The 14,397-nt window shown below is 31.3% G+C and overlaps 1 protein-coding gene across 8 annotated transcripts in view; it reads left to right on the top strand.

The window, feature by feature from the left end:
• DYNC1I2 (dynein, cytoplasmic 1, intermediate chain 2) overlaps window positions 1-14,397 on the top strand; it is a 48,830-nt gene that overhangs the window by 18,064 nt on the left and 16,369 nt on the right. For all 8 annotated transcript variants that reach the window (XM_012727296.1, XM_004674547.2, XM_012727298.1 and 5 more), the window contains 8 exons: window positions 890-1,005; window positions 10,881-10,976; window positions 11,199-11,361; window positions 11,465-11,564; window positions 12,020-12,145; window positions 13,024-13,170; window positions 13,581-13,694; window positions 13,991-14,124. In XM_012727296.1, coding sequence (XP_012582750.1) covers window positions 890-1,005; window positions 10,881-10,976; window positions 11,199-11,361; window positions 11,465-11,564; window positions 12,020-12,145; window positions 13,024-13,170; window positions 13,581-13,694; window positions 13,991-14,124 — 996 coding nt within the window. The remainder of the gene's footprint in view (window positions 1-889; window positions 1,006-10,880; window positions 10,977-11,198; window positions 11,362-11,464; window positions 11,565-12,019; window positions 12,146-13,023; window positions 13,171-13,580; window positions 13,695-13,990; window positions 14,125-14,397) is intronic.

The following is a 14,397-nucleotide window of genomic DNA, read 5'->3' as shown; positions in this document are numbered from 1 at the left end:
ATATATGTCCACATACATATTTTTTAGATATCCTGTTTGATATTTTGGAAGTGATAGCCATGTTTTTTATTAGATATCCCTTTAAGACAGCTTCATAATTGGGTCTTTCTTTGGGAGTTTGGAAGTATTATTTGGTTTAGAATTTAAGCATGCAATATAATAAGTAGGAAAAGTCCCCCCAGAGATTTAATTATTTTTTTTTCTTCAACAACATCACACTGTGTTTATCAAAAATTAGTTTCTTTTATTTAAATTACAAGTGACCTCAATAGTTTTGTGACATCCAAAGGATACATTGCTTTAGTGTAGGTGTAAAATATCTGCACCTTACTTTGTCCATATGTGAATGAAGGATACAGAAACTAGAGATTGAATATATTGACTATTTTCATTTAGAATCAAGTGACTACATGATTCTCAGTTTCTCTAACAGAATTAGAAAAAATGGTTTCCAACTTTTCAATCTTAAAACTGAAGTCTCGTAATGGTGAAGGGAATTAAACATCGTTTGAGTGATATTTATATATCTGACAAAAAAAAGTTGAACTCAAGTGTTCCTCTAACCAGCCACATTCAATAGACCACTATGAAATTCCTGCCCTCTTACTCTGTTGTTACCCATGCATTTGCTCTGAGACACCAAATTATTTATCTTTTTAAAGTGAAAATTAAACACCTTGAATAATTTGGAAATGTTTTGTTTTGGCCTCCTTCTAATTAACCTTTTATTAAAATCAATTCATTGTTTATATAAAATTTCTTGACTAAAACAGGGACTTAAATTAAAATATATAGAATGTTTAATTCATACTTTTCCAAAATAACTGTTTTGATGTAGTTGAAATGTATCATTCGTTTTATTTAAAACATTTGTGTTCATTTTATTTAGACGAGGACCTATTAAACTTGGAATGGCCAAAATTACCCAAGTTGACTTTCCTCCTCGAGAAATCGTCACATATACAAAGGAAACACAAACTCCAGTTATGGCTCAACCCAAAGAAGGTAAATATATATTCTTAATATAACTGTCATTAAACTCACATAGAATAAATTAATTCTTTCCTTTTTTTCTTCCCTTTTTGTTAATGTGTTTTCGCATCTTGGGCAAACGTTATAAAACTGATGTTTTATGATTTCCATATTTATATATTTTTAGAGTTTTAAAACTTCTTCTTTTAGAAGTTCATAAAAGTATGAACTATAGGTAGATTTTTTAATTTTGTTAACATAATCTTAAGTTATTGTCAGTACATGCAGAAATACTTAGGAATGTTCTGTTTCTCTTTCATTGAGCCTAATTCTTCCCCAAGAGACTGTGTATTCCATAGTAACTGAAGTCATATACAGTAATCTACCCTTTTAACAGTTTCACTATGATGGTTTCAGTTACCCATGGTCAACCATAGTCCCAGAACATATACGTGAGTTATATTAAAAGAGAGAGATCATAGTCATATAACTTTATAGTATATTGTTGTAGTTGTTCTATTTTACTGTTGTTCATTTCATTATGCCTAATTTATAATTAAACTATGTAATAGGTATGTATTAGAGGAAAAAAACATATATATAAGGTACATTGTTACCTGTGGCTTCAAGTGTCTCCTAGGGATCTTTGAACATATTTCACCATAGATAAAAGGGGACTGGCTCTAACTTATTTTCTGTAGAGTGTATCTTATTCTGATATGCTCACATTATTATGAATGTTAATGTGCAAATTTAGACTTAATTCTTAAAACTTCCTCTTTTTAACTTTTTTTCTTTTTTAATTTAAGTTCAGGGCTCCACTATGTTAATTATATAACAGCCTTTGTATTCAGTGTGTAATGAAGAGGAATACATACAGACATTATTTTGAATATGGAGTCCTTTGGTTCTTAAATAAATAAAAAAGAATTACCATTTTTACATTGAGGCCTAATTTTTAAAATCTCACTAGACAGCTAATGCTTTAGCATAAAATTAATATGATAATTTTTGTCTATCCCTTTGATGTTAATAAATTTATCTCAGATAAAAGAGGTTTACATATGATTCCCTAATACAGATCCACTGTTTCTTATCTGAAATTTATGGCCAAATGTATTAGAATTCAGAATTTTCAGATTTTAGAAAACTAGTAAAGTCATATACCATATGTAAATACTGCAGCAGCATCTTAGGCATTAAAATTGTGGCAGCAGAAGTAATTAATGTTCAAGCTAAGTGTGATAAATAATTATAAATAGCTTTATCTCTGGTCATATCAGTGTTTTGCCTCCAATGAATTATGGATTTTAAAGCTGTCTTTATTTTGGAATTGTAAACCCATAGTAAGTTATGTATAAGGAACATTTTCACCTTAGCTAGGAAAACTTATTCCTATTTAATTGTAGAATAGCAATAAACATTTTTTATTTATAAAATGTTCGATTTATTTTTAAATTTTCAGTAAGTCATCTCCTTTTTCCATTAAGGAGAAGCAAAAGTAATATTCATTACAGAAGTACAGAAAATATAGATAAGCAAAAAGGGCAATAACCTTTAAGATCCCTACTTCAAATTCCATGTTTATGTATACTTCAAAAGGAAATTAGAATTACATCTGTTTACCACCTTTTTTGACGTGTAGATCATACTTTACCTGCCCACTAAGGATAGAAATTAATTAAATACATTAAACCTTTTCTTTGACTTTTATCTTGTTTCCACAAGGAACAGACATTCTTTTATTTTTTAAAGATATATTTATGTATGCATACAGAACTGGGGGTACAGGCCAGAGGCACAGGTGCGGTGGAAAGATTCACCAGAGACATAGTGGGGAGCAGAACAGGCAGATCAATGAAGTACACTGCTGAGAGGAACAGCGGGCAGGTCAGGAGAGGTCTGCCATGCCATGTGGGTCACCTCCAGGGTGGGGATTGAATTCATACTGAAGTGGCTTTAGCTTCTTAGTATTGTGCTTTAACCTGCTGTGCCACCAGGGAGGGCCTGGAACAGACATTCTTATTCATACAATTACACTTAGAAATGTTTGAGGATCTTAGGGTAACATTTTTAATAAAAAACTCTTTTTTGACTTTGATCTATGGATGCGTTCTTTTTATCCCTGCTGTCCCATTGACTGATAAAATAGCTTTCACAGATGTAAAACCCACATCTTACCAGAAGTCACTGATGGTAAATGTGTTTGAGATATAGGCAACTTAAGAAGGAAAAATATATTGAATTATCGTTATAGAGAATACGAAATTCTAAAATTTCCAGGAAATTTTACTTATTAATTAGTATATTAATTCAGTACTATAATGTGTCTTTTTGAAAGTATATTATTAAATATAGTCCACTCAGAAAGTGAACAAAATAGCAAAAATGAGGTACAATGACTCACTTAAAAAATAAATTAAGCTTTCTTTTCTTAATAAGTTGGAGATTGTTTTTAGTTATACCACCATACTTATGGATTGTATCTTGAATTATTTGTGATACAGAATAATACGAAGCTGTTTTGGTTGATACCTATTATAATATATCTATACTATAATTATATTCAGTTTGTGAAGACTTTCATTTTAAAAATAAATTTTCTAATTATTATATTATTCTATCATAGAGAATTTTGAAAATACAGAAAAGATTTTAAGAGGAAATGTCTGATACCACTGTGTAATAATCATATTAGGTTAATATTTTGTTCCTAGTCAGATTTCTATATTTTTTTCCAAAATGTCTATGTATGTATGTGCATGTTTGTGTGTGTGTATATATACACATCCACACATTATGGCTTATATCCCATTTGAAATTTGCATTTTAATTACTTATTTCTGAGAGGTGTACCCATTTTTAAAATGTGGGCATGTTAACTTACTGCCTTTGAATTAATTTAAATATACAGCTGTATATGACTGTGTAACATGTCACCAAAATTCTTTTCTCCACTTTTATTTTACATGTAATTAAAATTTTTTAAAGATAAACTGATGACCCAAAGGTAAAGATACACTGTGTTTGGAATTATTTGGGGCAAATTTCTTGGCATCATTGTGCTATTTTTTCTTCACTTATGTAATATCTGGCCTGAATAGTAAATATTTGGTGAAATAATTAATTGTTGTTACATTCTAAGGAGAATGTAACTCATTTGGGATGCTTGTTTTCATTCTTTACTCTGAGAGTAACTAGTGAGATACTATTTTAAGTATTAATGTTACAACATAGCTATTGATGAAATTTGGTGGAAAGTTATACATAGATCTAATTCTTTAAGTTAATATTACTATATCATATTCTAATCATTGTTTCCTCTTATGTCTGGAAATTAAACCATTATATAGAGTATCCTTTATAGCCTTCCTGAATCCCATGCCATGTAGATAACAAAAATGTGTTATTATTTTGTGTTCTTGTATCCCTCTGAATGCTATGAACAAAATTGATTCTCTTAGCATCTTTCAAATGTGTTATTTTAGCTATTAGTTTGTTAACAGTTTTCTGAACTTTATGTTTGAATTGATGACTGAAAATTTTACAGCATAGAGTGCAATTTACATTATGTCTAATCCTCTCACCAAAACTCTGAGAGTTATATCTTGGTTTAATTTATACATTTGAAAGCTGAAGATGAAAGAGATAATTTATAGAGGGTAACAGCTAGTAGCTAAGATTCTAAAACAAATCTGATTGATTCCAAGGCATGCTTTCTAAAGTTGCACATTGTCACTGGTGCAGCACTTTCATGCTTTTATAATAGCAATCTGTTATAAGACATTCCATTTATCAGTCACATACAAACATAGATACGGATGTATAACTGAAATAATTTTTTGGACTAGCACCTTTCCTTCTCTTACTCTATTTTATTTTAAAATCTCTCTGCATTAGGATAATACAGTTTTGTATTGATTGTCTAGAAGTAATGAATAAGCAGCTTTGATCTCCCTAACCATAGAGCCATCTTTAGTCTTTGGAATGATTTATGAATATTATATCATTTCCTTCCTATAGCACTTACCAATTATTTTCATGTGTAGGGCTCTTACATTAAGTTTCTTTTCCCAATTTGTGAAAGTTTTAGAAAGACAGGGAAAAATCCCTCAAATTAAGTTCTTACAATGAAAAAGTACTTTGTGCCTAACTGTATTTGTACTTACTGTTGCTTTAATACAGTGGTCCTCAAGCTTAGCCACTGTGACTCGCATTTAAGAATTATGTAACAAATTCCAAAACGCACCATGAGACAAAATTGCTGAAATCACAATTTGAGTGTAATGGACAATAAATTAAACTTTGGTAGGCAGTGTAACCAGTGTAGAAGTAATGTAGGTTGCCAAAGTGAAGATAAAAATTGATTTTTGAATTAGCTCTTCCATTTTTTTAAAATGGCTGAACCTGTTCTTTGAAAAGCAGATGTTTTTATTCTGCCTTCTTTTTCTTTTCCCCCATTCTGGTCATCTTCTCACTTTCAAGTTTACTCTGTAAGTTGGTACTACTGTTTCTGAACTGAGGTGCTTTGCTGTCTTAAAGCACCTACTGTGAATGAAATTGACTAGGACCATGTGATCTGAGTCAATTTCACTCTCTGCAGGTAAAAGCATCTCTTGGCAGGATCACAGTGCCCACACATACACTCCTGGAAAAGCTACTTCCTTCTTTTATCTTGTAAAAGTTTTTAACTTTGCTATTTTTAAAAACAGATTTTTAAAGGTTATTTAATCTAATCAGCTTGTTTATACATGAGGCTACTAAAGCCAGGGAAGTTAACTGAGGAATTGTGGTAACAATTTTAAGAAAATATTGGGGCTACAAAAAGAATCTGGCTTTTGATTTCCAATGAAATTCTATATTCTTTATGCCATTCCACTTTTTGTGGAGTTTTGTAAATATTTTGATACTGGCTTAGTAGCCAAATGTATTTCCTCAAATACATGTTGATTAGCATTTCTAATATGTAGAAAAGTATTGTATTAAATATCTCAATTTTTTTATTGCATGATCTTAATAAGTATACTAAATTTGTGGGCTTTCTAGTTAATAACTACTTTTGTCTAAAATGGATTTTTTTAAAATTCTGGAATAAATAACACATTAAACAAACTAGGTTTAATCCTCAGAGAATCTGTGAGAATATAAATATAATTTAAAATTGAAGCATTTGTATTTTTCTTGACTGAAAGACTTCAGCATATCTAAAATTACTGACTTAGAAAAGCATAATATTTATGAGAGCATAGATAGCAGGGCCTATGTAAATTATGCCAATACTGCCTAAATAAAATCTGAATTTCATAGAAAAAAGACCTTGTAGAGGCTCTCCCTGGTGGTGCACTGGGTTAGGATGCAGTACTGCAAGCTGGTTCCAGCCACTTTGTTGTGAATTCAATCTCTGGCTAAGGAGGTGATCAGCATGGCTCAGCAGACCTCTCCTGTCTGGCTGCACCCCTCAGCAGTGTACTTCCGTACATCTGCCTGTTCTGCTTCCCACACTCTTTCTGGTGACTCCTCTCACCCCCCTGCACCTCTGGCCTGTACCCCAGTTCTATATGCATAAATAAATAAATCTTAAAAAAAAAAAGAGACCATGTAAAAAGACAAACTCTCTGATAAAATAAATGGGATCATTAAAGTATTACTCCTTTTTTATTTTTTTTCGCAGATTAACTTTAGACCTATATTCAAAATATTTCTTGAATAAAAATTTTGTATATACTTTCCCTTGTTGAAGGGCTAAAATATTAAGGAAATTCAACTTACTTTACATATTATTCTAGCTGTTTACAAGAAAATAAGTGGGTTTTATTGAATAGACTCATGAAGATTTGTTCCTGCGTTAGATTCTCAATACTGAGTTTAAAGTTTAAGTTGTAGGAAGATGAAATTAAAGGCAGTAGATTGAAAGGAAGTGATTCAAAATGATGTTGATTCAGAAAAGAGTTATTTTTGAAAATCATTCATATGTAGCCTGTATTGTTAAAATAATGGGGCATTTTCCTCTAATATTCATATATTCATAATGTTATGAATTTATTCATTAATTGAATTTTTGTAGGTTAAATCATATTTTTACATGTAGCAAATTTCTTTATTTTTCAAACTCAGTAGAAACTTCTTTATACCATGAATAGTCATTCTACTTTGTAAACTAGGAGTACTTTATAGTATGTTAAAACAGATGCACCAGAATAATTAAACTGCAAATAAATTTATAGACAACAAATGTATTTTCTAAGCAACATTAATGCTCTAATAGTAGGATTTGTTTTTCCCTTTGTATTGAGAATTAGTGATGATAGGTGATAGATTAAAAACTATCAGTGTTTAGTAAGGATTTTCTAAGCTCTTATATACCTTTTAAATATGTTATAATGTTTTAAAATAACTTAAAGTATATTTTGTGGCTTATTCTTAGATGTCTCTTAAATGTAATATGACATACAGATGAGAAAACTTGTTCTGAAGACGCCTTTCTCAGCTTAACAAAAGCCACCCATTTCACAGATGATTTAACTTTGATTAACCTACTCCTTTGTAACAAATTATTCCAACAACTGGAATTTCATTCTTTGGTGTTATTTCTAGGTGCAGCTTAATTTACACAACATCTTTTCTTTCCATTTCACCAAAATACATCACAATTTTGATGTTAACGCAAAGTAAAAATTCAATGGTTCATTAAACCTAGTGTTAACACTCATTGACAAGAGATTTGTCATTTTAAAAGTAACTGCTACTTTTATGCATTCTTTACAGCTCAGTTTATAACCTTAGATTCACTGTCAAAGAAAGCATGGAGTTAACCACTTAGCATACTGCAATGAATATTCATCAAAAAATTGATGTGACATGGCAGTCCCATTTTTCAGCCTTCCTGTTCTGTTGCAGTTTTGTTCAATTTTAAATATATTATAGCTTACCATATAATAGGGATGAGCTTAAAAAATATAATTGTGATACTATATTTTTGGTTATGTTAATAGTCCTTTAGTAGGTCATATTAGTTTATAATAAGACATCTTTGGGAAAAATATTCTCTAACCTGCTATTACTGATGCTAGACATATTTGTCTTATATAATATATATAAGGAAACTACTTCAGACTAGCTTTATAATAAAAAATATTGTTTGCATAATTCCTTTAAATTTTATTTAGCTTGCTCTTTTTTATGATGCTTGGGCCTAAGTACCTATCATGATTTTAAAATTAGTTTTCAGTTTTTACTAATAAAGGGAAATATGTACATTCATTCAAAAATAAAACCCTAAAAACATGTATTTAAAAACATGGTCTTTAAGCTCCAACTAAAGTAATCTCTATGGACAAATGTAGCAAATACCATAATGTAGGCAGTTATAGATCACTACCTAACATACTTCATCGACATTTTAATTTTTAAACAGGAAAGAGTGTGTGTAAACAAGATCTTTCCTGTTAAATATGTAGATTATGAGGTCACTTAGCACTCAAATACTGACCATATGCATTATGACAGGAATTTGACATCTGTCATTGGAAATGGTACTTAGAAGCCGTATAATGCAACAAAGCTGAGGGAGGAGAATATGATGTGGGTGGAGGCTGTAATTTATAATTCACAGTGCTCAAGATGACCTGTCCAGGGTGACAAAAAATCCCTGTCTTTGAATTTGAGATATACATAGTAAACCCTACTAGTAAAACTGATTAGGGTATCTAATAGTGTTAGCAGAGAATGGAAATATATCTATTCTTGGACATAATTTTTAACTGAAGTAAATATCCTATTATTTTAAAAACTTAACTTTTAATTTTAAGTTAAGTGTAATTATATTATGTTTTACCTGCAGGTGACTTATGGCAATATTTCATTGTGATCTTTGAGCAGTACTGATGGGAATTGTTACTAGTTATATTGTTTTCAGATTAATAATCTGTTGTATATGAGAATCATCTATAAAGGAGTACTGTCCTTTTTATCTGTGTGATTATTTTGCCCCCCCCCAGCTTTCATTTTTTTAAGTAGCACAAAAGCTGTAATTGGCATGCTTTGTAAGGAAGTGTCAATGTGCAAGAGAGTGGCGATCACTAAGAATTCTTTTACGTGTTCTTTCCCCTTTGCACTACCGCCTCCTCAGCGGGGTCACTGAGATCACTAGCTTTTCTTGAAATGGCCATTTTCACTGGCAGGTGCATTATACCCTGTATTTTCAGATTGTTTTTCCATTCTGAATGTTTGGCAGGTTGATTGCTCTGGCTGCATTGACGGAGAAAGGGCTGACAAATGCAGTTGGGCTGGCTGAAAAGACAGTGATTACTGTTTTCCTTTGTGGCTGATTGAGGCCCTTGAAAGGAAAAATTTTAACCTTCACCATTTGGTTCAAAAGTATGAGCATATATTGAAATCATTCGTGCCATTTATCCTAGTTCTGTAAACTTGTCAGAACGTAAAAATCGCTCAATTTCAAGTAATGTAGGATTGGCATACGTCATTATCATTTTGATTAAGTTGGAGGTTGTATCATTGTGTGCATTATACAGTGTCATTTAAAGCTTTCTTTCCTACAGGTACAGTTATATTTTTATTGCTTATACTATAGAGTTAGAAAGATTTTCATAGCTCTCCAAATCTAACACTATGTGTGTGGTTTGGCAGCTGGTGTGGCCTACAAGCTGCATTTTGTTTGCAGGGTAAAGGCTTATCTGTAGGCCTCCTGTAGTGCGGGTAATTGCACAGGCTCGACATTGGGGAGAGAGAGGATTGGAAGCAGCCAAGCGGAAGAATGTTATGCCATCCCATTGCCACCTTGTAGCAGAAAGATACAATCCCAGCAGTGCCATCTGGTTGTTGCTATCTACTCAGCTGGCCTGGCTGCTGGGACCATGACTTGGCAGCTGGTTCCCATCCTTGACCATTCTTTTGTGTACATCATACGTATGCGTGTTTCAGATAATTTTGAATATAGGTCAGGAAAATGACTATAACTAACAAGTAAAGTCTCCGTATTGAATAGGTTCTTAATACTTGAGATGCACTCTGCTGCAGATGCCTGCTGCCATTCCCTGTAGACAAATGACACATCTGTTTAGGCAATAAAAATAAACATTTTTGTCATAAAAATCTATCTCAGTGTGTAGTGAAAGTGAAAGTAGCTGGGTTGTATGTTCTGTAACATTTTAAAGTAAGTGATTTTTTTATCTTCTGTCTTGAAGATGTAAGAGGACATTTAGTAATAAAAATGGCTTATAGAAACTGTATATTACTTCAATATATATCTTTATTCAAGTTAAGAAAACATTATTTTAAGTACTTATTGCCACATCATACAACGGTAGATAATGAGACTTGCATTTAAAATGACAGAATAGAAAATGTAGTCTCATAGCTATTATCTTTAAAATCTGCCTCTCAAATAGCAACCTGAGAGTTAATGTAAGCCGTCTTTATGCCATATGAAGACCCATTAGACACTGATGGTTTCAGATCATAAGTAAGCAGCCAGCTCTGTAGGCTATTTTAGACATTTGATTTTCTTCATTCTACAGCATTAATGTGTCAGCATGCTACATAAAACTATGCAGGAGTTGCATGTTGTTCTGTCTGGAATGATAAATGCCTGCAAGCTTTTAGAGACTTCATGAAGTATTCATCTTAGTTGCTTATGTATCTTATTTCAGTTTATGTAACTACAAAATTTGGTGTGACTATTGATAAGATATTACGTATGTGTATATAGAAAGATCTCACTTAAATTTTTCCTTTAAAATTATGTTGGTAAAATTCATATTATTTAAACTTAATTGTTTTATTGGTGACTTACTTTTACTTTTATTTGGAGAGTTGTGATACCTTCTGAAATATTACCTCAGAAGTTATCAGTTATTTTTATAAAATATTTTATTTTTCTCTTTTTTCAGATGAAGAGGAAGAAGATGATGTAGTAGCACCTAAACCACCTACTGAACCTGAGGAAGAAAAAACTTTAAAGAAAGATGAAGAAAATGATAGTAAAGGTATCTTAACTTTTAAAACTTGTGTAGATTTCTATAGATTCTTTCCATTTTTTTATTTATTTAAGGTTTTTTTTTATGTATCAAAGTAGAGCATAATGGTCTAATCAATGAGTATGAATCTGGTTGAAAAAGAATGTGTGGTATTCATTGATCCAGACTGTGATAGTGAGTTGACATGATTTGACTGACATAAATCAGACTTCAGAAAAACATTTTTTTCAGCTCCCCCTCACGAGCTGACTGAAGAGGAAAAGCAACAAATCTTGCATTCTGAGGAATTTTTGAGTTTCTTTGACCATTCTACAAGAATTGTAGAAAGAGCTCTTTCAGAGCAGATTAACATCTTCTTTGACTACAGTGGAAGAGATTTGGAAGACAAAGAAGGGTAATTTTTAATTGCTAAAATTATGGCTTCGGCAATGTTAATTTAAAATTAAGAGTGATAAGTTATAACATCTTTTTTTTTTTAATTTGGTCTTTTTCTGTAGAGAGATTCAAGCAGGTGCTAAACTATCATTAAATCGACAATTTTTTGATGAACGCTGGTCAAAGCATCGGGTTGTTAGTTGTTTGGATTGGTCATCTCAGGTATGTTAAAACAAAATTGATTGCTGTTAACTCATTTTCAATTATAATTAGCAGGCAGTTTTATCTTAATTGTGGGAATGTTGCATAGTTAAATCAGTATATGTTGTTTAAAATAATGGATGATGGTTCTACTGTTATACTCATTTTGTCTTATGGACTATGAAAGATAAGGTTGGAAACATTTAAAACTCAAGATTTTATTTATGGCACAATCTAGTTCACTAATTGCTTATCCACTCCTTTGGATAAAATTACAAGACATTTTAATAAGATATTTTAACATTAAATAACCAACTACTAATTTAAAGTGCTAGCATCTCAGTAAGTGTAACTCTTTAAGTGTTAGGTATTTGCATATTCAGAATAACTTGATAAAACATTGGAGTACCTGGGAATTTAAAACAGTTCTTATTCATAACATCCTACCCCTCCTTGCCTTTGACTCTTGCACGAAGTATCCAGAGTTACTTGTGGCTTCGTACAATAACAATGAAGATGCTCCTCATGAGCCTGATGGTGTGGCCCTTGTATGGAATATGAAATACAAAAAAACTACCCCAGAGTATGTATTTCACTGCCAGGTAAGATGATCTTTTAACAGACTTACCCAAGCTTAAGAATTCATTAATGAATTTAGATGAGTGCCTTTTTTTCTTTTCTTGTCAACATAATGATTTCATTGGATTGGCATTTACTAAACCACCCCATATTTGCAAACAGATGTTAACAGAAAACTGAAGGTTGTTCAGTTCAACATGAGCTGCCTTTTGCAGCTTTTCTGACATCTCTTATAATGTTTAATCACACCTAAAGTCCTTTGCAATTGTGGTTTTCTGTCATTATGTTTGATTGTATAAATGGAATCTTTTATAAAATTCTATGGGGAATTTCTTAAAAACTTATTTGCTGAATATACAATTAGATGGTTTGCCCACTGAATTACTTATATATGGCCTGAGGAGTTAGAACTAGATAGTTTTAAGTAAAAACATGTGTTTGAAGTAGAAAACAGATGCAGATTTTTAAAGTGGATTTAATGAAAGGCTAGAATTTGCAAACCTTCTCTGATTGCATGTTATAATCTTTTAATGATATCATTCTGAAAAACAAGTTTTACTGAATCAAAATTTTGCTGTCAGTTTACTGTCAGAGGCTAAGGCAGAGTCACTTTTAGTTTAGTATTATAATCAAATGATATGATCTTTGTTTTCTTTATTTAATAAATTGCTTACATGTATTTATGTAAACAAACATTACATTTGGCTTTTTAGTAAAAACTAGTCTAAAGATACATTTTCATATTCTGATACAGAATAAAAAATTTTTAATGAATTTATTGTTTTGCTAAAACATCTAATACCTTATAGTAAGGGGGAAAATGTTTTAGGTAATACATTTATTTTTATAACTTACCAGGCTTGTTCCATTTGAAACTTAAGTGTAAAAATCTTATTTGCAGTCAGCTGTGATGTCTGCTACATTTGCAAAATTTCATCCAAATCTGGTTGTTGGTGGTACATATTCAGGTCAAATTGTGCTGTGGGATAACCGTAGCAATAAAAGAACTCCGGTGCAAAGAACTCCACTGTCAGCTGCTGCACACACAGTAAGTAAAGAGATTTTTTTCCATGAGATTTTTGCACTCCTTCACCATTAAATACTTGGTGTCCTCCACCATTAAATACTTGGTGTCCATCAAGAATACTTGGTATTCTTATAATGTGTTTTCTTTGATGTATGAATTCCTCATCATTTAGCAACTGAGAACAAAGGCCTTTTTTTCTGTATTTTTATAAATATGTTTTATTAGAAACTCATCTGTTTCAGTTGTAATTCGTTTCTCTTCTAGACAGCCTTTTGCTAATCAACAGAATAGTATCAAACTTCAATTTAAAAATATGCTCAAGATATGAAACTATTTTAATACCAGATAATTCTATGACTAGATAGTAAATATTGTTTCATTATTTTTGGTAAAATAATCCCTGAAAACTTTCTTAAAATATCTTTCTTTAGCATCCTGTATATTGTGTAAATGTTGTTGGAACACAAAACGCTCACAACCTGATTAGCATCTCTACTGATGGGAAAATTTGTTCATGGAGTCTGGATATGCTTTCCCATCCACAGGTAGGTTAAACTGAAACTTTGAGGCAATATTGTTATTTTTTTGTAAACCCAAGGGTATTATAAACTTCAGTCTATATAAACCCCATTTTGTATTCTTCATAAACTTTTATCATAAACTTTTATGATAACAATTTGTAAACTTAAAGATATATAAATATAGTTTGCTCTATATTTATTTTTAAACCTGCTTCATTTAATCAAAGTAAGTTTGTTAACATGTAAAATAGACATTAAAACTAGAAATTTCTCTTTAAAAATTACAAGTCACAAAATAATTTCCTCAATTTTTTAATTAGGATAGTATGGAATTGGTCCATAAACAGTCAAAGGCAGTAGCTGTGACATCTATGTCCTTCCCTGTTGGAGATGTTAACAACTTTGTCGTTGGGAGTGAAGAAGGTTCTGTGTACACAGCATGCCGTCACGGCAGGTAAACTGAAATTTGCCATTTTAAAAAATTATCCCCTAAATAATCTCATTAAAATAAATTTACCTTATTTAGGTAGAAGTCTTTGTCCTAGAGCTACTTGTTATTTGTGGTAAAATTATTGAATTCATATCTAAAATTAATACATTTTTCTTGAAAGGTTTTCTGAACCATGATATATTCTTGATTTCATAGATTGTACTATATTGTGATCTTCTGTGTGCCTACGTGCTCATAAAAGTTAGTGGTAGGAAGTAACATTCAGCAGTTACAAAT

The sequence above is a fragment of the Condylura cristata genome, unplaced genomic scaffold (genome assembly GCF_000260355.1).
Source record: "Condylura cristata isolate star-nosed mole 26May11 unplaced genomic scaffold, ConCri1.0 scaffold00002, whole genome shotgun sequence".
Taxonomy (NCBI): Eukaryota; Metazoa; Chordata; class Mammalia; order Eulipotyphla; family Talpidae; genus Condylura; species Condylura cristata.
Note: the sequence above shows the minus strand (reverse complement) of the source record. Positions and strands in the feature narration are given on the sequence as shown.